Source organism: Musca autumnalis, unplaced genomic scaffold (assembly GCF_047663935.1).
Source record: "Musca autumnalis isolate F117 unplaced genomic scaffold, ASM4766393v1 scaffold_3, whole genome shotgun sequence".
NCBI classification, from domain to species: Eukaryota; Metazoa; Arthropoda; class Insecta; order Diptera; family Muscidae; genus Musca; species Musca autumnalis.
The window spans coordinates 168,179,374-168,205,106 of record NW_027411866.1 but is presented as its reverse complement, the minus strand read 5'-3'; the positions used below and the strand labels follow the sequence as shown (position 1 = coordinate 168,205,106).

At 36.5% G+C, this 25,733-nt stretch overlaps 1 protein-coding gene across 11 annotated transcripts in view; it reads right to left on the bottom strand.

Annotated features, from left to right (window-relative positions):
* Positions 1-25,733, bottom strand: part of LOC141398080 (GTPase-activating Rap/Ran-GAP domain-like protein 3) — a 390,292-nt gene that overhangs the window by 138,568 nt on the left and 225,991 nt on the right. For all 11 annotated transcript variants that reach the window (XM_073975254.1, XM_073975256.1, XM_073975263.1 and 8 more), the window contains one exon: positions 25,128-25,197. In XM_073975254.1, coding sequence (XP_073831355.1) covers positions 25,128-25,197 — 70 coding nt within the window. The remainder of the gene's footprint in view (positions 1-25,127; positions 25,198-25,733) is intronic.

The following is a 25,733-nucleotide window of genomic DNA, read 5'->3' as shown; positions in this document are numbered from 1 at the left end:
GCCGTTGTCCAGATATGTTATTGGGACGAGGAGTGCTTTGATTAAGCAGTTGGGCCAGTTGAGTGGAATATGTTGAGGCTATCTGTTGAGATTGCGGCTTACCGATGTCCAACTTCCGTGTTGTGTCTGTTCGCACTTTGTTTGCTATGTTTAATCTGGTACATACCTTTGCTGCAACAAGGTAGTGGTCCGAGTCTATGTTTGCACCTCGGAACGATCGTACATCCAACACGCTTGATGTATGTCTTCCGTCTATCACAACGTGATCAATTTTATTTCTTGTTCTTTAATCTGGCGACAGCCAGGTACCCTTATGAATATCGAGATGCTTAAATCTGGTACTGCTAACTACTATGTTTCTTCCAGCTGCAAAGTCTATCAGCCTCATACCATTGTTAGATGTTTCACTGTAGAGACTGATTTTCTCGACTGTTTGGCCAAAGATATTCTCCTTTCCAATTTTGGCATTAAAATCGCCTAATATAATTTTAATATCATGGACAGGGCAACGGTCATAAGTTTCTTCTAAGCGCTCTTAAAATATATCTTTGGTCTGTTCGTCCTTGTCTTTAGTGGGAGCATGAGCGCAAATAAAGCTGCTGTTGAAGAATTTTGCTTTTAATCGAATTGCAGCGAGTCTTTCATTCACTGTGGTGAATCTGGAGACCAGATGTTTTTACCTCCGACCAACTACAAATCCGCAACCAAACTCATGCTTTGTGTCACGGCAGCTATAATACAGTGCGTCACCTTTAGGTGTTGTGACACTTTTCCCGTTCCATCGTATTTCCTGTATGACAGTAATGCCGGCCTTGTACTTTTCAAGTACATCTGCCCATACGTAAACTAGGTGCAGATTCGCAGATCATGGTCCTTAAAACGTTTGCGGGGTTCGTCAAATTTAGAGGGGTTTGTTTTTCTTTTCTTTCGTTTTTTCATAGTAGGCTGTATTTTCTAGGGGAGGGTTACTAACCCGACGCCCAAACCCAAGTTTTTAACGTTCTTATGGGTGAACGCTCGGCACATGTTAGCTCACTACCTTTAACGGGTATTAAAGGCAGTTCCCCAGGTGACACCACGGGGAGGTCAGTGTCCACTTGAGATGAAAGAGGGAAGATAAATCCTGGGCTTTGCGATGTTAAAGCCGGTCAGCACCGTTCCTTGGTATCTTCCATGCCCTACGTCGTTGTGATTGGACACTATAAATATCTTATTGATGGTTTTTCGTTATGATTTCATACGGAAGATGTTGTGCCCTCCATTCAAACAGCGTTTGAAATATTTGTGGTGAATATTTGAAAAATATAGAAAACCCGGATCGGACTTTGTAAAATTGCGTATTTTAGTACTTTTGACTTAAATTACGTAGTTAGGATAAGCCATTGGTTGCTTATATTGTATGGAAAGATACATTGGAGGTTACGGCTATGGTCCAGTGAAAATGTAGTTGCCATATGGACTCCCACATACACGATTTGGCGTGGTCCAAAATAATACAATGATGGGAGTAACTCTTGCTTTGGTGACATTTACGGAAGTAACCCTAGAAGTAGAGTATTTCCTCCTTGACGTCATCTCTCTAAAATTATGTTTTGTGGGACGATTTTGAATAAACTCAGATGAAGTCCGACTTTAAACCTAAAATGTGTTTTTCAGTTTTAGAGATTCCTGGCGATTAAATAAGAATAGCAGATTTGAGGTATTCTGAGACCTATAGTAAAATTTTATGGCGAACATTTTTGTGAAATATTTGGATTTGATCACAATCTAAGATATCATAACTCGAATATTTCGAAAAAAACTAGAAATGGGCGGAACTTGCCCCGCCTACTTTGGTTACTTTCCGATGTAAACTTTAAAAATGCCGATACACGTGTCTCATATTTTAGCTCTACTTTCATAATCTACTCAGTTTTCCCAACATTTTGAAAAAAATGAATTTTGTTGCACAGTGTAATCAGGAAAGCGAGTCTTTATAGGCTAGAGTTAAACTATAGCATTACAAGACTATTCCCCAATTGTTTGTTTTAAAAACAAAACAACAAACAACGTGGGCATTTTATATTTAATACCTCACTTCCTTATAGCCTGTTCTCAGTTATTTCTGTAAAACACAATCCTACCTAAAACACTCTTTTCAATTATTAAACACATGGGAGTGATTGTCTGCACAAAAAGTACACACAACAGTGTCACGCACTTTTCATAAATAATTACTTAGCATATAGGAAAAATCCTAAAAGATTTTCTTTTTAAACTACAGCCAATCTACATTTTAATATTTTAATACCCAAACTACATATAACCCCGAGTCAACAAAAAGTCTCTCCACACATGTTAAGTAAATTGTAAATACTCATGCTTACACAAAAGATAGATATGAGTAATTAACACGCGTAACATACACACATAGTACATATGTAGTTGTTAAAGGTATTCATGTATTACAAGAGGATTACATCAGGTGTAAGTTTCTTCAATTGCAGAACAGTGATTACATAAAAGCGGCAATGCTATTTATGGCATCAGACTGATATGTGTTTTCACACAGACACTCATTGCTAAGTATTTTAACATGTACGAGGAGTGCGATGTATGGACAAGTGAATGAAGAACATTCATATGCATAACTGAGAGTATTTCGTTCATTCACGTGATCCCTTAACTCAAAAAATTGACTTGATTTCAATAGAAAAAAATGTTCATGCATATCTACAATTTCGTAGTTTATTTATCTCGAATTTCGCTTTTGACCCAAATGCCAATTCGTCTGAACGATATACATATGTATGTACGTCATAACCCATTTTGCCCACTCTTTATGTTCCATTATATAACATTTTTAGTTTGTTCTAAGAAAAACTTATTGAAGCTGAAAAATTTTTCAGAAATTGTAAATGACATATTTCTACATATCAATAATTTCACGTATTTGTAACCTAACGCATTTATAACTACACGCAGAAAAATTTATGTTAGAAATATGTTTGGATCCAAACAAATATATGTTTGGGACCGGTTGCAAACAAATATATGTTTGGATCCAAACATAATATGCTTGGGTCCAAACAAATATATGTTTGCAACATTTTGTAACATATCTCAATTTGATATGTTTGGGTAAAACATATTTTTTATGTTAGAACATTTTTTTCATGGGTGGAGAGAGGATGTTCGTCAACGAGAGTAATAACGGTGCTCTCGCGGCTGCGGAATGCTGTTTTATAATGAAGAGTTGTGTGTATTGTATAATAGAAGACGTAGAAGCGAAGAAGGGGGCTTTGGTGGCATGTATGCGTCAAACTCGTGTGTTTCTTGTTTTGTTGTTGTTAACCAACTTAGCTTGGGAAGAAGAAAAGAAGAAATGATATGAATTATATTTTTTTCTTTCTTCAGTATTTTAGTTGCCTTTGTAGAGTCCAAACGGTAAAGTGAGTGAATAAATCAGTGTTTTGTGTTTTCTTAAAGAAATTAAGCTTCTTAGTAAATTAAATGCCCAATACATTTTATAATTGGAAATTTTATTACTGAATCAATAAGGTGAATGGAAATATTTTATTGGACAAGGAAGAAATCGCATTTAATAGTGGTAATTACATATGTACATACATACTTATGTATATTTGAAATATGGCATATCCATATTTATTTATTACATTACATAATCATTTGATTCCAGATGCCGATTCCCCGCTGATGATTTCAACTATGAGGACAATTTGTTTTATTTCACAACAAAGGAGAAGCGTTCAACTACGTTTCTATATAATTTTCCTTTTTAAAAGTGTGACTATTTACAAATTATTTCAATCAGTTTTTCTTTTATTAAAGTGTGTTATGTATTTCTTTGGAATTTTGAATGTACCTATTTGTCTGTTGTTGTTGTGCCTTTCAATAAAAAAAAAACACAACATTTGTGTGTATACTATAGAGATAGCCAGTGAGTTCTTACTGAGAGCAAGTGAGCACACATTTTAAAGTGTTTTACATTGAATTTTACGCTCCCTTGCTCTCAGTAAGCGCCCACTGGTGCATGTGTTTGTTTTTTTTGTGCCTTTTGGGTTTGTATTTTTTTGAACCCAAACATATAAAATGTTTGCATCCAAACATAAAATTGTTTCCACCCAAACATATCTTTGTTTGCACCCAAACATATATATCTTTGCGCCCAAACATAAATATCTTTGCACCCAAACATATATTTGTGTGCAGACCCAAACATATATTATGTTTGGGACTGTTGCAAACATATATATGTTTGCTGCAAAATATGTTTGGGACATATGTTAGAGAGGCCGTTTTTTTTTTGCGTGTATGTACATAGGTAAAATATACATACATATACATTAGGGTTATGACTTGGTGACATTTTTTTAATGACTTCCTGTAGCGAAAATGGATGAAATTTTGTCTATAAACGTCTAAAATATCGTTCATTCCATTTAATTATTTAAAAACGTACCGCACAATCAACTTTCACGTTATATATTTGTTAAAAAAATACTATGAAAAAATCCTCAAAAAAATATTGGATTGAACTGAGCAAAAAAGTCCACTGGACCGTAGGTCTACGATGAAGATATAGCCTCCCGATTTTGATTTGAAGTTTTTTATTAACGTTTTTTGATATTTTGGCAAACAGCCAAACCTTTGAGATTTGCGATCCAACACACAAACCAAAATTGTAGCCAACACAATAATTAAGAACTCTCTAGTACATCGCAAAAGTATTGGAAATCCCCTTCAGGCAGTTTTGGCCTTGAGAAAGTGCACATTTTTCGTAAAACATCGCTAAATGACACTGTGCCACAAAATTTGATCAGAAAAATATTCAAGCGTTCTGTTACAAACTTTATTTAAGTTCGAAGATGAGCCATATCGGTCCACTCTTTCAGATACCTCCCCCACAAAAGTTCGAAAATGTTCGGAAAAATTGTGCCCACGATAACTCTTGAAGCGAATGACCGATTTGGTCCATACTTTGCACATCGGGAAATTTCTACTAGACATAGATGAGATTCCAATATGGACTTTATCGGTCTATTCCATCAGGTACCTCCAACACAAAATTTCGGAAAAGTTTAGGTTAGGACCTGCACTCGAATCGCTTTGATTTTTGTATTCGCTGCCCCTATTATGACGGTTCAAGTATTATCAGAGGAATTGTCCATACATCCTGAGAAAATAGTCTGAAAGGTTTGAAATACCCCTATGTCACCTTGTGTAGTGGTTAGAGCGGACGAAAACTCTCGAAAGGATGAGCCGATTCGGTCTATAATTTGGCGTCCATAATAGTGTAACGTGACAATATGTTCACGTACATAATACAACAACTATTACCAAGAAACGCCCCCACATACATCGCTTCGACAACACTTGTCTACCTGACACTAGTGGCATCACAGGTCACACACTGCTATATTTAACTCCAGTGTCTTTTGCAACCATCGTAATTTAAGCATAGGGCGAATAATTCTCATTCGCTTCATACTCATAGTTATTAAAGTATTTCAGTTTTGGAGGCAAATGGCGAGCTGGTTACTGCAGGGAGTTAGCCACACGGGTTGGAACTAAAGACTGCTCTAAATCCGCCAACGTACACCTTGGTGTTACCGAGTTGGGAATACCTTTTGGAAGCTACCCATTAAATTGTGGTAGCTAATAAATTGCACTGGACCTTCGGGTTTTTCAGTTCTACAGGGCCTTCAGGTCATCTGTTCCATTCGGCACTGGACCTTCGGGTTTTTCAGTTCTACAGGGCCTTCGGGTCATCTGTTCCACTGTTTGAGTAATAGTAGTACACTGTAGAAACTAGACCGTAGTCTTATACTAACACCCGAGCTACGAATTTATCGCGTCAATATCCGAACGCCGTACATATCGCCTCCCGAACACCGAATCCCGATCATCAACAACCGAAGCCGTGTTCCCGAACATCAACACCCGAACGCCGAAGCGATCGTGTTCCCGAACATCAACAGCCGAACTTATCTTCTTCCCGATCATCTGCAGCCGAACACCGAATACATCGTCTCCCCGATCATCTGCAGCCAAACACCGAATTCATCGTCTCCCGATCATCTGCAGCCGAACACCGAATACATCATCTTCCCAATCATCTGCAGCCGAACACCGAATACATCGTCCCCCCGATCATCTGCAGCCGAACACCGAATTCATCGTCTCCCGATCATCTCCAGCCTAACACCGAATACATCATCTTCCCGATCATCTGCAGCCGAACACCGAATTCATCGTCTTCCCGATCATCTGCCGTCTAACACCGAATTCATCGTCTTCCCGATCATCTGCAGCCTAACACCGAATTCATCGTCTTCCCGACCATCTGCGGCCGAAGACCGAATACATCGTCTTCCCGATCATCTACAGCCGAACACCGAATACTTCATTCACACCCGAACACAAACAACACCGTTTTTCCCGAAGACTAACCCGCTAATTAATCCAAATATATACCCATTGAATTCATTCTTATCGCATTTAAACACAAGTAGATTGTAAATTAGTATTTAATCAATAAATCCCCGATTTAGCCCCCAGGAAAGGGAGAATATTAGTCTTTTCATTTCGTAAGGTTTAGTGGGTCCTTATGGAGACCTTGGACGCGACTGAGATTACCCCAGCCGACGAGAAAACCGCGTTACAATAGTTTGTCCAAACTTAGTTTAACTTCGAAGATAGACCATATCGGTCCACTAATTCAGGTACCTCCCCCACAAAAGTTTGAAAATGTTTGGAAAAATTGTCGTGCACACAATTCTTGAAGGAAGTAACAGATTTGGTCCTTACTATTCGTATCGTAATTTATCTACGGGACATAGATCAGGTTCGAATATGGACTATATACATAGGTCCACTCCTTCGGGTAGTTCCCAAACAAAATTTGTGAAAATTGCAGTTTAATCTTCTTGCTTCTTTTTGTAATAGCTAGTATTCGCTGCCTCCATTACGACAGTTTTTTCAGGGGAAAGTCCATACTTCCTGAGAAAATAGTCCGAAAGGTTTAAAATACCCCGTATGGCAGCATATGTAGTGGATCACACGATATCTCTCGAACGGATCAGCCGAATCGGTCCAAAATTTGGACTTCGTGTCCCCTTGGGTTTTGTTGTAACAACTTGGGCCTAATTACGACATTCGATTGGATCGAGTATTTGCTCAAGAATGAAAAAAATCAAACTATGAAAACCTATTCGCGCCACCAACTGTACATTTACTAAGGTATATGCATTAGAAATTTGTTACAACAAAGTCAAAAGGTTTTACAAAAAATAATAATTTCGTACAGTTTTCTAGCACATCTTCATTTCGAAAGTATTATTCAATGATTTCAACAAATATTTACATTTTTTCGTTAATAATTTTGTGTTTTAAATGGTTTTATTTAGCTCACCCCGTTTGTTTTATTATTTATTCTTGGGTCAAATTTCACCCTCTTCCTGTCAACCGATTAATCTGAAATTTTGTATACACTTTGGATTTTGGTGACAATACAATTATGTTTATTCATTATCATTATAAATTCAAGATGGCCGCCGCTACAAAATGGCGGATAACGTAGGTTTTATCAATCCCATCAATATGGGTATCAAATGAAAGGGCTCAACAAGCAGAATACAGTACACTATAAAAATTGAAATCCAAGATGGCGGCCGCTACAAAATGGCGGATAACGTAGGTTTTATGAATCCCATCAATATGGGTATCAAATGAAAGGGCTCAACAAGCAGAATGCAATATACTATAAAAAATTGAAATCCAAGATGGTGGCCGCTACAAAATGGCGGATAACGTAGGTTTTATCAATCCCATCAATATGGGTATCAATTGAAAATGCTCAACCAGTAGAATAAAATGTACTATATAAAAATAAAATCCAAGATGGCGGCCTCTGCAAAATGGCGGATAACTTAGGTTTTATCAATCCCATCAACATGGGTATCAAATTAAAGGTCTCTACAAGTAGAATACAATTTACTATGCAGAATTGAAATCTAAGATGGCCGCCGCTACCAAATGGCTGTTAACAATTTTTTATCAATCCCACCAATATGGGTATTAAAGGACTTGACAAGAAGAATACAGTGCACTATACAACCTCAATATTTATGATGGGCGCAGCCACTAAATGGCGTATAATTAAGATTTAAATTTAGAAATTGAATCTGTAATTTAGGTATCTGATTAATCCAGCCAGAATCCACCACCCAAATCAAGATTTTTTATCGTGTTGAGGACTGTGTGGCGTTAGGGTGGCTAAAAATGATACGTCGTTAGCGGTACACCACCCAAGTTAAGGTGAAAGGTTAAAACGCGCCAAGAACTGTATGGCATTAGGGTGGATAAAATGATATGTCGTTAGCGTTTTCCCCTCAAGACTCAGGCGCATCTTGTTGTACATAGCCTTGCGCCTTTATTGGACCTCTGGGGGGTCGACCGTTTAAATGTCCATTACTCGTGGGAACAAAATGGTAAAAAAATATATATAAAAAATACAAACACAAATAAAACAGAAACTGGAACACAACGTAAACGAAGGCTTCAAAAAGCGAAAGAAAAGTATAAAGCAAAACGAGCTAAAGAAGTGAAGGTGATAGAATAGTCGATTACAGAAACGACGGGAACAATTAGCGTCAAAAACACCTGAGCAATATGAGGCCAGGTTAAAAAAGCAACGTCAGCGATATACACAAATGACGGCGTCAGAAACGCCTGAAGAATATGAAGCCAGGTTAACAAAGCAACGTGAGCGATACACACAGATGATAGCGTCAGAAACGCCTGAAGAATATGAAGCCAGGTTAACAAAACAACGGGAGCGATACACACAGATGTGTGTTGCCTTTAATACTATCATGGGCTTCTACAATACATAAAATGCAGGCCAGCACTGTGGATCACGCAGTCGTATACTTAGGTGCGAAACTGTTTGAAGAAGGTCAAGCCTACGTGGCTCTTTGTAGAGTAAGATCTTTGCAGGGACTACGTATAGAGGAGTTGGACTGCAATAAACTAACGGGCAAGAAACCTTGCAATAATGAAGCACTAAATGAATTAAACAGAATGCGAAATAAAAACTAGAAAATAAAAATAGGTAAAAAAACTTTTTAAGTTTAAGTTGACGTGCCCCACGGTTTTATTTTAGTCTAGTCTATGCACATGTTTATAATTCCCACGACTGTATCTATTTTATTATTTTTTGGTTTTTAGTACATTTATCTTAAACATTGCAATGTATGTTTAACATAAAACCGTTTAACTTAAAAAGTTTTTTTTTACCTATTTATACCCTATACCACAATGTGGAAAAGGGTATTATATGTTTGTTTTGGTAAAAATTCATGTAACACCGCGAAATATTTATCTCGACGAGATAAAGCGATTTTGAGATGTGTGTCCGTCCGTCCGTCCGTCTGTCCATTATAAATTGTAAACACGCTCCAGGCCGCAATTATGGACCGATCGCCACGAAATTTTGTATGGAGGTCGGGTTCAGATCAGAATAGATCCCTATTCTTATTGGTGATGATCGTGAAATATTTAGCGGGTGAAATGGACCAAAAACATAATATTTATCCAATTTTCTAGCGGCTCTGTAGGTCTCAATAATAGTCTGATGAACGCGTAATTTTAAATAAGGTAAGAGTATATCACAAAGGAGAAGCTTGCAATTTGAGATGACGATCGGATAATATGTAGAGGGTTAAATGGACCAAAACATTTTGTGTGAAAATTGTGAAAATTTTTAATATACAGCTTATTTCTTAATTCCTGGAAGTGACATTCCGGACAAGTGAGATATACTTAAAAGTGTAACGCTTGACCTTTCAATTGATGCCACTTACGTTGGTGTGCATGATCAGATAACAGAGTTACAGCCTAATATATTCCGTTATTTGTTTGTAGTGTAATAATAAACCCGCCAGAAGTCGCAATTATACATCAATAGTCACGAAATTTTGCACCGGGTAAGAGTATAGGTCGAAAAAGATGCCTACAATTTTGAATGATGATCTGATATTCTTTAGCGGGTGAAATGGACCATTACTTTTGTATGAAAAATATACAAATTTTATTTTTGGTCGATATTTTAATTCCTTGAGGACATATGTATTTCGCAAAGTAGCCTACATATGGAAAAAAAACTACTGACCTTTCCTCTGATGTAAATTGCAATAAAGTGTTTGCTAGATAACGGGCCTACTGCCTAATATATAATGGGTTCTGTGTAGAGAACCAAATTTTTATCCTATGCTACATATTGTCTCTCCAAAAGTTTATGTAACACCACGAAATATTCGTTCTAGACCTCTTATTTGGTATGCCAAAATTCATATCTCGACGAGATAAAGCGATTTAGCGATGTGTGTCCGTCCATTGAAAATTGTAAACAAGCTTAAGGCCGCAATTATGGACCGAATTATGTAACGAATTTTTTAAGGAGGTTGGGTTCGGGACAGAATGGAAATGATTAGTTTTTGGTGATGATCGTGAAATGTTCAGGGGATGAAATGGACCAAAAACTAAATTTTAACCAATTTTGTAGCGGCTCTGTAGGTCAAAATAATAACCGCAAAATTTTAAACAAAGTTTGAGTTTATGATGAAGAAGAAGCGTACAAACCAACGTGAAGACCAGATAATACTTAGCGGGTTAAATGGACTGAAGCTTTTGTGTGAAATTGGTAAAAACTTCAATAACGTAGCGGTTAAACAACGGAAGTAGTAGTACTACATAAGTGGGTTTCATTACATTTTAGTTTGTGTGAACTAAATTTTCCTTTCCTGCTACAAAAATGTATTTGTCATGCTAGATAACTTTTTGGTTATGGTCATAAGTATTATACATTACATCTCTGATGTTTGATAATTAAATTTTCACAATCATTGAAAAGAAGTTCCGTGGAGAGAGATTGCCCAGGGATAGTGGTATAGGGTATCCAATAGTCGGCTCCGTCCGACTATAGACTTTTCTTACTTGTTTTATTTAGTTTTTGCTTTAAAATAAACAAATTTTTTATCATCTACCTTCTTAGTGTTCTTTGGAGAGCACAAAGGTGTTCATAGCTCGATTTTTTCATTCACGAGCAAATTCTCGATCGAATGTCGTAATTAGGCCCTTGTATTCGCTTTCCCCATAACGGCGGTACATGTTTTTTTTCGGGGGCAAGTACTTACTTCTTGAGATAATGGCCCAAAAGCTCCAAAAAAGCCAGCCGGCCCCAACTAAACTGGGTAGTACGTATTTTAACCCTCGAAGGGAGAAACCGTTGTGGTCCAAATGTTGTACATCGTATTATATAGACGTCAGAAGTATTGTGTGTTATTTCTTTTCTTTACGTCCGAGGCTCAGGGTATATCTCTGTCGGCCAAGCCGAATGATACTTTTTTACTTATTTTTAACCACTTGCATTTGATACGATGCAAATATTGAATATAACATGATATATATATATATATATATGTATGTGATGATATGATAATAAAATTGGTGAGAAACATTTTGGTTAGGTCGTGTGACCCTAAAACTAGTTTTCAGTTATATATCTGCTTACAGTGACTTAAAACATTGTCCAAATTTCTGATTAATAAAACTTTTGAAGTCATTTTGTGCGGAAGCCTTTTTAGCGAATCATTTTATAAATAAGAATTTATGTAATCTTATGTAAATAATCATCAAAGTATCATACAGGGAGACGAGGCTGTATAAAAGCCATAACTCTAATATATGCCATTCGTAATACGGTCTCTCTAAAAATAATATAAATTGTCCCTACATTAATAGTTACTTTGTTGTAACCTCTGTAAAAAACAAGGATTAATTTGCACAATAGTGTACAGCGGACAATGGTTATATAAAGATATAAACATCATTAAATACATAGCTGACATTCTATCCATATTGAATAATCTCTTTAGTGGAACTTTATAAGATAAATGTAATTTAATTGGAGCATGTTACTAACATTTGGCAAAATATAGTGAATTTTGCTCAAATTAGTTGAATAGTTTGTGTGAATACCACTACCTCATCGGTAACACCAAATTTCTAAGAACTCCTAATTTCATGAAATTTTTTCTATGAAATCGCTCTTATGTGGAAATTCCATTTAAATTAATTTACGTGGAAGCTGTGTTGGCATCAATATAGAAAAATGGGTAAAAATAGGTTGAAGCCAACAAGTTTTTATGCTCCCTTCAGATTTCTGGCTTAACCTTTAATTTTATAGACCTAAGATTCAATGAATACTCCATGGACAACATGATACTAGTGTATGATTTTTCGATATATCCACTGCAACCACACAAAATTAATGCTAACATTACGCGTCGGTACCATCAACATGGTTTTATCGCTGTTTACTGCCAGACCGATTCCCTTTCGACTTTCGCAAAGGTATCAGTTACTTCCTCTACCGATCAACACATGATGTCAATGTTGTCGGCATAAGCAAGTAACATCCCAGCAAAATTTGAAGGAAGGGGTTCCATGCGATGACTTGATTTCATGACTTCTTTTGCATTGGTTCAAACGAAGTCGTGAAAGATCCGATCTCTTCATTAGTATTTGAACCAATGCAAAGGAAGTAGTGAAAGATCCGATCTTTTCATCAGCATTTGAACCCATGCAAGGGAAGTGGTGAAAAATCCGATCTTTTCATCAGCATTGTCCATCGATCCAATAGAGATGAATTTTGTGTTGTTATTTATACACATTTTTCAAAACATATAATATTAATTATTTATAATAGGCTTTATGTTGTCGGAAACTCGATATCACAACCAACGTTGTTAAAACTCTCGTCGTAATGAAAATGTCATTGCAAATGGTTGGTGAAAATGACATGCCCATGAATTGGTGAAAATGACATGTCAAAGCATTGGTGAAAATGACATGCTTTGGATCCAAAAATAAATACCATCTTTTGAGGTTCACGCTCATATAAAATTCATCGATGAAGATGCTAAAAAGATGGCATACCAGATCACTTGCACTCGTGATTAAATGGCATCTTTGGCATCGAACATTTTGCTGGAATATGGATGTTTGTGTATATTGTTCCATTTCTTTTGACCATTCGCATCTCTTATGACCTTTTCCAACAGGATGTTGAAGAGATCACACTACAGACCATCTCCTTGTCTGAAACCTCTTTTGGTAATAAACTAATCGGAGAGGTTCTTTTATATTTTAATTGAGGATCGAGTGTTATGTGCCGTTTCCACGGTACGTCGTTCGTTCTCTATTCGTTGTTCGACCCTCAAATACGAATAAATTACTTGATTCCCCATACAAAATTCTGAGAACGAACGACGATTTTTCTACGTTGTTCATGTAGAAATTCTCTCCAAACAACGATAAAATATGTCGCACCTATAAAGCTGGGTACACGTTGTCAGTTTTGAATTACAGCTTTGTTGTTGCTTGCTAGTGTGGCCGTTCATTTTTGTCATTCATCATGCAACCACAAAATATTTTGTGGTTGCTGGACGGTTGGACAGTTATCGAAAATTGCAAACAATTGTCATTCAAAACTGACAATGTGTACTGTACTTAACAAATGAGAGCATTTATCGAAATAAATTAATTATGACAAAATACAAAATTTAAAAATGTAGGGCTTTTTTAGAAATACTGCAAAACATGAATGAAAACTAAATGGTTCAACGATTAGTATACATTCAATCTCTTTCTCTTTCATTGCAGTTACATCTAGAAGCAAAACTCAAATACATGCCTGAAAGTCTGTAGACACAATATTGTTTTGACATGTCTCTCTCTCTCGTTAATTTTGAAAATATAAAAATCTACAGAAAATACCAAAATTTTCAGAATTAATGGAAAATATGAATGAAGAGTGTGCAATTAAAGGTAAAATATACATTCGCAGGAAAGGTTAGTGTTTTTCCTGCTCCTTTAATATACGTTACACGTGTTATGTGATCAAATTCTTATGAAAACGAGGAAACAAAAAGTAACGAAAAATAAATGATGTTTCTCTTAATTTCGAATGGTGTCGTGGAAACGGGTTAATTCGTGTACGTATTTCGAGAGCCAAACAACGTACTTCAAACGCTCGTGTGAACATGAGATAAGTTAAAGTCATTTTACAAAGCCGAATGAGCTTTGCGGGGATATCAAATTCAGACATGGTTTGGAAAACCTTTGAATGCTGCTTTATAATCGACAAAAATATGGAAGGTGTAAATATGCATCTCTTGGGTCTTCTCCAGTATTTGCCGCAGGGTGAATATCTGGTCAATGGTGGATTTGTCCGGTCTAATGCCGCACTGATAAGGTCCAATTATTTCATTGACCATAGGCTTTAGTCGCTCAAACGATATGTCAGATACTATCTTATATGCAATAGGGAGCAGACTTATGCCCCTGTAATTGGAGCACACAGTCTTATCTCCCTTCTTGTGGACTAGACATTGGTTGCTCAAGTTCCGCGTTCTTCCTGCCAGATGGTGCTAAATAGCTGATGCATACACCTTAACGGCGTGTCGCCTCCGGGTTTGAACAGCTCGGCTGGGTGGTAGGCCATTGACTTCTGCTGCCTTATTATTCTTCAGCCGGTTTATTGCTGTCTTTACCTCATCTTGGCCGGGCGGTATACATTCAGTATCATCTTCTGGGATTGGATCTGTGGTATCTTCGCTGTCTTCGTTAGTACTGGATACCAGCAATTTGGAGATATGCATATCCCGAGCACACTATATGTACCAGTTACCAAATTACCTTGCTGGTCAATACAGGAGCATGTGTCTGTGCCAAAGCTATCAGTTTAATACTTCACTCTTTGGTAGAATTTTCGAACTTCATTCTGGCTCTCGATCCTTTCACACTCCCGCTTTTCCATTTCTCTCTGATTGTAGAGTAATCCTACATGTCGCATTTTCTCTTCGCTAGCAGCACGACACTCCTGGTCATACCATGGTCTCTGGTATCCAAGTATGGATTTTGCGGCAGTTTCCATGGAGTGGACAATATTTTGCCATTGTGCTGATATGTTATCGGCACGAGAAGTGATTTCTTTAAGCAATTGGGCCAGTTGAGTGGAATATGCTGTACATATCTGTTGTGTTTGCAGCTTACCAATGTCGAATTTCCGTATTATGTCTGTTCGTGCTTTATTTGCAACGTTTAGACGGGTACGTTCCTTTGCTGTAACAATGTAGTGGTCAGAGTCAATGTTTGCTCCTCCGTACGTACATCCAACACGCTCGGTGAATGTCTACCACCTATCACAACATGATCAGTTTGATTTCTTGTTCTTTGATCTGGAGACAGCCAGGTACCCTTATGAATATTGAGATGCTTAAATCTGATACTGCTAATTACCATGTTTTTTGTAGCTGCAAAGTCTATCAGCCTCATACCATTGTCAGATGTTTCACTGTAGAGACTTAATTTCCCGACTGTTGGTCCAAAGATATTCTCTTTTCCAATTCTGGCATTAAAATCGCCTAGAATAATCTTAATGTCATGGGCAGGACAACGGTTATATGTTTTTTTCTAGGCGCTCGTAGAGTATATCTTTGGTCTGTTCGTCCTTGTTTTCGGTTGGAGCTTGAGCGCAGATAAAGCTAATGTTGAAGAAATTAGGTTTTTTCGGTATTGTAGCAAGTCTTTCATTCACTGGGATGAAGCTGGAGACCAGATGTTTTAACATCCGACCAACTACAAATCCGCAACCCAACTCATGCTTTGTGTCATGCCAGCTATAATACAGTGCGTCACCTTTAGGTGTTGTTGTGACGTTTTTCTCAATCCATCGTATTTCCTGTATGGCAGTAATGACGGCCTTGTACTTTTCAATTACATCTGCCTATGCGTAAACTGCACCTTTCTTATAAAGAGTGCGAATATTCCAGGTGCAGATTCGCAGATCATGGTCCTTAACACGTTTGCGGAGGTCGTCAACTTTAGAGGGGTTTGTTTTTCTTTACTTTCGTTTTTTAACAGTAGGCTGCTTTTCTCTAGGGGAGGGTTACTCACCCGACGACCAAACCCAAGTTTTCAACGTTCCTATGGGTGAACGCGCGGCACATGTTAGCTCACTACCTTTAACGGGAGTTAAATGCAGATCTCACTTGAGATGAGAGAGGGACCAAGATAAATCTTGGGCTTTGCCATGTTAAAGCCGGTCAGGACCGTTCCTTGGTACCTTTCATCCCCTACGTCACCCACAACTGTGGATATCTACAGCTCCGAAAGTAACGAAACCCCACCTCTGATAAGTATTGCATGCACCGCAGTATATCTGTACTCAACGTATTCCTAACTTTACCTTAAAGTGAACACCGGGTGTATGCCTCTTTTTATGACAGGTATAACAAACAGCTATTCCATTTTTATCAATGCAATACCTCCTGTATTTTATATTAATTTCCTTTTGAAATGATAACCTCTATTTCAAAGTATTTTTTATCATTAATTCTCGGTCGTTTATTTCTACAAACTTTAAATGAAAGCAATCTAAACAACTTTGTGCACAATGTTTAATTAAAAATTACTTGAATCACAAAATTTCCATATTTTGAATTTTACTAATAATTTTCTTTCTCATTATTGTGTCACAATATTCTGTTAATGAAAACTGCTTCATGATAACTGTTTGTCGAGGGGAGGTACATTGTGAAAGCAATTATTTTCTGTAAATTATAATTGCTCCTCAAGATTTTTATCAAAAGCAAAGCTGTCATCGGTAGTGGTTTTCTTAATTACTTTCGGCCGCTATTTGTAAGATTTTAGATAATGAGGTATTTAAAATCACATTCAATAATACAATATCAATTAATAGCTAAAGCAATAATGCCTTCCTATTAAATAAATTCTCAAGTTGCTGAGTATTTTTCCAACCACCCGCAATTTGAATTTATGTTAAGCTAATTGAACATATTGTTGCATTAAAAACTTTAAATCCATATGGCAAAAGTTATAGTTATAACTTTCCCCACAAGTCTAGTTAAAAACTCCTTTTACTTTCTGTTTTAAAGTGTTCACTCCTCCCACTTGTGCAGACAGAAATTGATGACGCAATAAACAGTTTGACCAACAAACAAAAACAAAAAAAAAAAAGAAAATTGGGGTTTTTAGTAAAAACCCCCTTCAACGTAAGTTTTAAAGTTTATTGTTGAACTATAAAAAAACAAGTTCTTCGAGTAGCTGTATTCACTCACGCCTTTTCGTCTGTTTTTCCAGTTCTAGGAAAAAACATGAAATGTTGCATTTTGTGGCATTTATGGCAGTCGGTATGTTTGTACGTTATACGGTAGAGAGTACTGAAACCAACAAGAAAAATGTTTTTGAGATTTCTTGCCACATGACATTAGTTTCCTGTTCACTACAAACTACATATGAATTTTGAGTGCTTGAGTACACGATGTTCTTGTTGAAATCATACAAACATATGTACCTGTCGCACGCGTCTGCACTTGTCTAGATATGGAAACGGGTTATAAAGTATTCTGTGTAAGATTATAGATTTTTTGAGGTTCTCAGGAAAACATAGCATGGATTTTGCTTAGTTTATTTTACAGGTTTTGGTATATATTGAAATGGAAGAGATTGCATATTGCAAGCTGTAACTGCATATGGCAAATGTGTTAGCTTAGAACTAAAACTCAACAAAAATATTTCCGACAATTAATTTTACATTCAACTAGTTCTTAGAAAGACTAGTATGAATACCAGAATTTAACAAGTATCTCAAGCCCATAGACGAGACGCAGTTGATCAGGAGATACCGCACACCAATACATTGGCGCATTGGATATTCATAATTACATAGGGAACTAGAAAAGTTTCTGGCCTAATAATGAAAACGCGAATATTTACCATCAAAAATAATTTTATTGTTTTTTAAGTAGTCTCCAATTGTTCAAGCACTTTTTGTACTCAGAATGTGACATCTCCAAAACATGGTTTTGAACGCTTCAACAGAATTTTCTGGCGACGAAAATCGTTGACCTTGCCTTTTTTTCTTGATGTGCGGGAATCAAAGTTATTGGGTTCCAAGTCAGGCCTGTACGGCGGTTGACCCATCAAATCCACATTTTGTCCCGTCAAAAAGGAGCCGCACAGTTGTCGAAATCAGTAATCTAGCGGAGCGAAATTAATAACTTGCAAACGAATGGAGATATGTTTCTGAAATATTGCACAAACGTAGTATGTGTCCGTGGGTAATAATGGACTAAATATGAACAACATCGGCAAATATTTTGGTATAGCCCCCATATAACGGTACCTCCTGATTTTCAGTATTTTGACGATTTAAGCCATCCTTTCCTTCCAAATTACTTGCAATTTGGTACTTATGGTTTCTAGTGGTCACTAAACTTTTCCACGAAAAATTGTGGACATAGTTCCACGTTTAAGTATAGGCCCCTTTTTTAGGTACCTACCATTATTCAGTATTTTGGGGGATTTAACCTACATTCTCCACCCAAATGAGATGTAAATTGGTATTTGGAGTTCCACAAACATTCCCCAACAAAAATTGTTAACATAGACCTAAGATATTGCCCCCATATAACGGTACCTCCCAATATTTGGTATTTTAAGGATTTTGTCCACATTTTCAGACGAAATAAGCTAAATTTTGGTATTAGAAGTTCTCGGTGGTTATATATCTTCTCTACAAAAAATTGTGAACATAGGCCAACCTTTAATATAGCCCCCATATAACTGTACAGACAAATTTTTGGTATTTTGAGGATTTAAACTACATTTTCCATGAATTTATCAGCAAGATTTGCGGCTATTTCCAGCCAAAAGCTGATTATTCGGAATCTAGGAAGTCCAATTTTATTTGAAGAAAAAAGAATTGGGCTGGACATTAGAGAACTTTGGTAGTTACGCTGCATTTAACAAAAGTATAGTACAATGAAAAACACAAAACTAAATTTTTGAAAGTTTATTGCTATTTAACTATGTCGCTACTGGTCCCAAACAACAGTTATACCATCAGCATTTATGCTAACGAGGGTATATACACTTTCATACTTGCAAAATGTGCCTCATCAAAATAATGGTTTTAGACCCCTTGTATGTTTGGACGAAATCCGTTTCAGACAATTTGAAGTTGATTTAGCCATGTCCGTCTGCATGTCGGGCTGGCTGGAGCGAACAGATCAACCGATTCGGTCAAAAATTTGCCTTTCGTAATATTTTGTCCAAATTTAGTTTAAGTTCCGGTACCTCGCCCACAAAAGTTGGAAAATGTTTGGAAAATTTGTGCGCACGATAACTCTTGAATGGAGTAAGCTATTTGGTCCATACTTGGCAATTCGTGAAACTTCTACTAGACATAGATGAGGTTCCAATATGGACTCAATCGGTCCACTCCTTCGGTTACCTCCCACACAAAATTCCGGAAGCTCAGTTTAGGACCTTCTGTGATTTGCTTTTTAGCTTTGATCTTTGTTGTAGCAACTTGTATTCGCTGTACAAGTTTCATCGGGGGCAAGTCCATACATCCTAAGAAAAAAGCCTGAAACGTGCAAAAAACCTATGACACTGTCTGTAGTGGTTGGAGCGCCAGATAACTCTCGAACGGATCTGCCGATTCTGTCTAAAATTTGGCCTTCTTAATACTTTTGTACAAACTTAGTTTAAGCTCGAAGATAAGCCATATCTGTACACTGCTTCAGGCACTTCCTCAACAAAAGTTCAAAAATCTTCGGAAAATTTCTGCGCACGATTACTATTGATGACCGATTTGGTCCATACTTTACACATATTAATATATCTACCAGATATAATTGAGGTTCGAATATGGACTATATATGTTTACTCCTTCGGCTACCTCCGACACAAAATTTCGGATAAGTTCACTTTAAGACCATCTCTCGAATCACTTTAATTTTGTTGAAGCATCCGATAACTCTCGAACTGATCAACTGATTTGGTCCAAAATTTGGGGTAGAATGTTTGGGGTGGATTTGGAGTCCTTGCCGAAAGCTGAGCTGATGATAAGAAGACAAAATAAAAAGACATTTTGGATGAGCGGAACATGAGGACGGAGAGCAGAAGAAGTAAACACAATAGCGATTAAACTTAATGGATACTTTTTATAATTTGTGTTAAAATAATAAAGTTCTTAGTACTCTTTTTTACACAAATAATAAATGCATTTTATTTATTCTGATTAAAAAAACACTTTCCTAAGAATGGCTACAAACATTTTGCTGGGTTTACACCCACCTCTATTAATTATAAATTAACTATGTTTAGTTTTATTATGAATTTATTTAACAATTAAGCAAATATGAAGTTAGATATTTTGCAAAAATTTTCTTAAAATCTGCTGCAGCAAAGTTTCTTGCATAGGATAGTGAATAGCTGAGAGAATATTTACAACAACAACAAAGTAAAAACAAAATATTAGTCATCAGAGTATCTGTAATGGATACAATGGAAAAAAAAGCTCAGTTTTATAGTTTCATTTTTTGACTTTCGTGCTGCTAGATCAGTGGTTTCGACCAGTGTGCGCCGGTTTGAATTGATGTGTAAGAGCTCACATTGTCACGGTGCCTAATGATCCATCTTCTCTGGTTCGTTTTTCGAATTTCTACGGAAATTTCAGATAAACAAGTTGTAGTGTACCACCCAGAATTGGCCGTCCTTTGTTCCTCAAGCCATATAGTACCAAAAAGCAAGTTTAGCGGAAGAAACAGGTGACCATTTGCTTCAATGTGCTTCTTCCATGAACAACTTTCGTTAGATTTGCCTCGACTTCGAAGACCCCCACGGTCGATTGATCTTTTGTTTTGGGCTCATACGTATAGATACAAGATTCGTCGTAAGTGACGAACTTAAAAAACGTCGTTTGAAGCACCGCGATCGTATTTATTCACAATTTCTTTGCACAAATCGACAAGAGGCTTTTTTGAGCGATTTATTTAATCGCTGGATCTAACGAGCAAACCCCATTTTTGCGGCCAGGTACTCATGTAATATAAAATGTATGTTGGTGGAAGAAATACCTCTATCTCACGATATATAACATGGCGATCTAGCATTATCTATTCACGCACGGATTAATTTTTTTCTGGACCCTCACGACCTTTGTTATTTGGCGAGTGTCGACCACGACTGAATTCATTAAACCAGTTTTTCATAGTGATATAGGATATCAATTTATCGACATACAAAGATATAGTTTGATCGAACTTGCCCCCGAAAAAATTGTTCCGTCGAAAAAAGGCAGCAAGGACAACCTTTTTACGAATTTGGTGTTGGAGGTATACTATTTAGATCTGAAAGGAATAATACTGTTACGAATGTAACTGATAGGTTTAAGTTAATTTAGTTTAATTTCCGTTAATTTAAAAATTTGAATTGTAACGTAAAGTTTTATTACGCAGTTACTTTATTTAAGCAACAACAACTACCATGTAGAACTCTCTTCATTATTCTAGTTGTTACTTTACCTTTTATTAATGTGTTTTGTTTGTTTTGCCATAATCATGTAACTATCGTTTAGTTGTCATTTCTTATTTCTTGCATTTGTTTGTTGTTGTAATTGCGTCATTACTGCGCTTGTCTACTTGTATGTATGTGAGTATGGTTGTTCGCTTAGTGCGAATGTGCGTCTGTGTGTTCGCTGCACAGATTCGAGATGTTGCCAGATTTTGTGGATAATTCTAGACCAAGGAGATTTTGGTTATAAATAGCGGGAGGAGCGGCAATATTGGAGTAGTTGTGTTTTAAGCGTTGAACTGAACAGATCGGTTAAATAAGAGCTGCGTGCTAACTAGAGACTTGCTGTGTGCTTTGTAATTAAAGTCGGTTCTGAATAAGTGTAATAAAGTAAATAAAGCATTGTAGAAACGTAATCTAAAACGAACCCTGTTTTATTTGGTACAAATCGTATCGGGGAATAAAACAACGTCTACACGGAGATTAGTTAAACCTAATTCCGTAACAATACGATGTGCAAAGTTTGGACCAAATAGATTGCTCCAATCGAAAGTTATTGTTCGCACCATTTCACAGACAAATCTTGAACTTTTGTGGGGAAGGTACCTGAAGGATTGGACCGATATGACCCATCTTCGAACTTTAACTTAGTTTGAGCAAAATATTAAGAAGTGTAAATTTTGTTCGAATCGGTTAATCCGTTTGAGAATCATAGTGCGCACCATCATACAGATAGACAGACGGATGAACAGGGCTAAATCAACTCCAAATTGTATGAAATGAATTTTGTCCAAACATACTTGGGGGCCTAAAACCATTAGTTTGATGAGATAAATGTTGGGTCGTATCAAAGTGTATATAAGGGAAAGCAATTTTTTGAATTTCCTACCGCCAAAAAACTTTCCATTTGATCCAAAAACCTTATTTATAAAATCTTTTGGCGATCTGTTTCCATAGTAATATGTATGGCTCCAAAGTTGCATTTTCACGAACATTCTCTGAAGTTTGATTTGTAGTCCCATAGATGAACAAATTTTATCAAAGTCCTATCCGATTTTTACTATTTTTGTACGATTCGTTTTTATACCCTACACCACTATGTGAGGAGGGTATTATAAGTTGGTTTTGGCCAAAAAGTTTGTAACGCATCGAAATAATGGTCGTAGACCCATACTTATATATATCAAAATGAATGTCTCGACGAGCTGAGTCGATCTGGCTATGTGTGTCCGTCCGTCAGTCCGTCCGTCCGTCCGTCTGTCCGTCTGTCCGTCTGTCCATCTAAATCTTGTAATCACGCTACAGGCCGCAATTTTGATCGGATCGTCACGAAATGTTGGATGTTGTCGGGGGTCCCGGAGGGGAAGAAGCCTATTGATTTTGGTGATGGTCGAATAATATTTAGGGGTCGGAAAGGGCAAAAAACTTAGGTGGATAAAAAGACAACGTTTTTTTCCAAAGCCAATATCTCAGCTTCTATATGGGGTATACCAAAAGCAAAATCTGACAATGAAAGCAGAAAATATCACCTTTCTAATGATGTAAAGTAGGTGCTCGTAGGTGATCGAACAACGAAGATATCGCAATAGTAGCAAATAAAACCCCAATTTTCATTTTCGCGATTTTAATTATATTGACAAATATCACAGCAAAGCCTGACTATGAAAGTAGAAGATCCCGTCTTTACAATGATGCAAACTAGGTCGGCGTAGGTAACCAAATAACGGAGATATCGCAATAGTCGGTAATACATCCCATTTTTCTATTTTTTGGAAATCACGCTACAGCTCGCAATATTGATCGGATCGTCACGAAAATTTCAGGGTTAATGGGGGTCTCACAGATTAAGAAGCCTATTGATTTTGGTGATGGTCGGATAATATTTAGGGGTCGGAATGGTCAAACACTTATTTGGAGAAAAGTCAACAATTTATTTCAAAGCCAATATCTCTGTTTCTTTAAGAGGTATATCAAAAGCAAAATCTGGCAAGGAAAGTAGAAAATATCACCTTTACAACGATGTAAATTAGGTTGTCATAGGTGGTCAAATAGCAGAGATATGGCAATAGTCGATAATGGATCCCATTTCCGATTTTTTTGTAATCACGCCACAGGTCGCAATTTTGATAGGATCGTCACGAAAGTTTAGGGGTCCCACAGAGGAAGAAGCCTACTAATTTTAATGATGGTCGGATAATATTCTAGGGTCGGAATGGGCAAAAACTTATTTGGAGAAAAGGTCTACGTTTTATTTCAAAGCCAATATCTCTGTTTCTTTAAGAGGTATATCAAAAGCAAAACCTGGCAAGGAAAGTAGAAAATAATACCTTTACAACGATGTAAAGTAGGTTGTCGTAGCTGTTCAAACAACAGAGATATCGCAATAGTCGGTAATGCATCCTATTTTCCAATTTGTTTGTAATGACGCTACAGGTCGCAATTTTAATCGGATCGTCACGAATTTTTTGGGAGTTGATGCGGGTCCCACATAGGAAGAAGCCTATTGATTTTGGTGATAGCCGGATAATATTTAGGGGTCGGAATGGGGAAAAACTCATTTGGAGACAAATTCCCTAAAATAATTTTTTACCAGTGAAAAGCTTATGCACAGGGGTAGTGGTGCAGGGTATCACATGGTCGGCCCCGTCCCGACTATAGCCTTTGCTCACTTGTTTAGTCATAACGATGAACTGGTAAAATGTTTTAATTGATTGGACCATAAATGTAGCCTTTTGAGAATTTTCGTGAAAATGCAACTTTGGCCCCATTCAATTTACTAAGGAAACAAAGATCGCCCGTGTTAGAATTAATTGTTAGCCATAAAATTGTTGGATCACATAGAAAAAATTTAGGGGGTAGGACTTAAAGAATTGTGGGTCGCCCTCTTTTGTCGGAAGGCTGAGGGTATAAACATAACATGGCTTTAAACATAACCACAAGCAATAGCTTCCGTAAAAATTTCCGTAAAATTAGACTAAGTTTGTATAAAATATTTGGACGGTATCTGTTTCTCCGTTCATTTAAACGAAAATTTTGGAATTTTTGTGGTAGAGGTACCGGAAGGATTTGACCAATAAACACCATCTTCGAATTTTTCTCAGATTCAATAGAATTTTTTTGTATATTTTAGTTACAAATATTCAAATCTTGTCCATTGACCCATTTTTGAGTGTTTTTAAATTTGAGTTTTTTAAGAAGATGTATGAAGATGCTCGATTCAAACAGTTTGTTTACAAACCCATTTTTTCAATTTGGTGACCATCAAGGCCAACATACCCTGTATCCACCTTTCTTGGTTAAAAAAACATCAAGAACCCCCAAAATTCATGCCACATGAAAACCTGCTGTACATTACTTTGTTCAATCTCAATGAAAAATCTGTTTTTCATCATACTTCAAATATCCCCCTTTTTTGGAATACAAATTAAAACATTTGCTTCTGACATGTATGTAGGTACATACTTTAATTTTAACAAATGCAACACGCACATATACCTTGTCGGAATTTCACAGATTAAAAATTAATTTCCGTTTTTATTTAAAACGTGTTTCCTTTCAAAACAAATTAATGTTTTTTTTCTGTTAACATAATCCTGGTGTTAAACAAAAAAGCATTCGCATATCGTGGGATATTTTAAAACAACATTATAATCGTTGATTGTTTTTTTCATTCTTACCTGATCCACTGAACCATAATGATGCCGGGAAAATACTCCACGTCGAGATATCAATTCTGTGGCAGATGAACTGAAAATAAAATATAAATAAAAGAATATTATTAAAACAAAGTTTTTGTTTTGTTGCTGCTGAGTTAAGTTGAAAGCAAAAATTATATAATGCTCGCAACAAAATATGAAATATTGTTTTGTTTGAGTACATCCGTGCGTATAAATTATGCTAATATTGAATCTGTGTGTATCAGAATAACTCATACGCAACGTTGTACAGTACAAAATGTTATTTACTTTTTGTAATTAAATGGATATACATTTATTTTGGGTAATTTCATGTAAAAACATGTTATGTTATATAATATGGAATTAATATATAAAAGTGTGTGTAATATTTAAAACGTTAAATGTTCAAATAATTAACAGAATAACCCCCATTATTATAAGTCTTATTTTGTTATAGTTTGGATTTTGCGAAAAGATTTATAGCCTTCAGGTTGACTTTAAGTTAAAAGTGATCATTAAAATTCAAGGAGGACCTTCTTGGCATAAACTTTTCATGTTAAAATTATATTTTTTATGCCTCCAAATTGGTTTAAAATTGATTTCTAT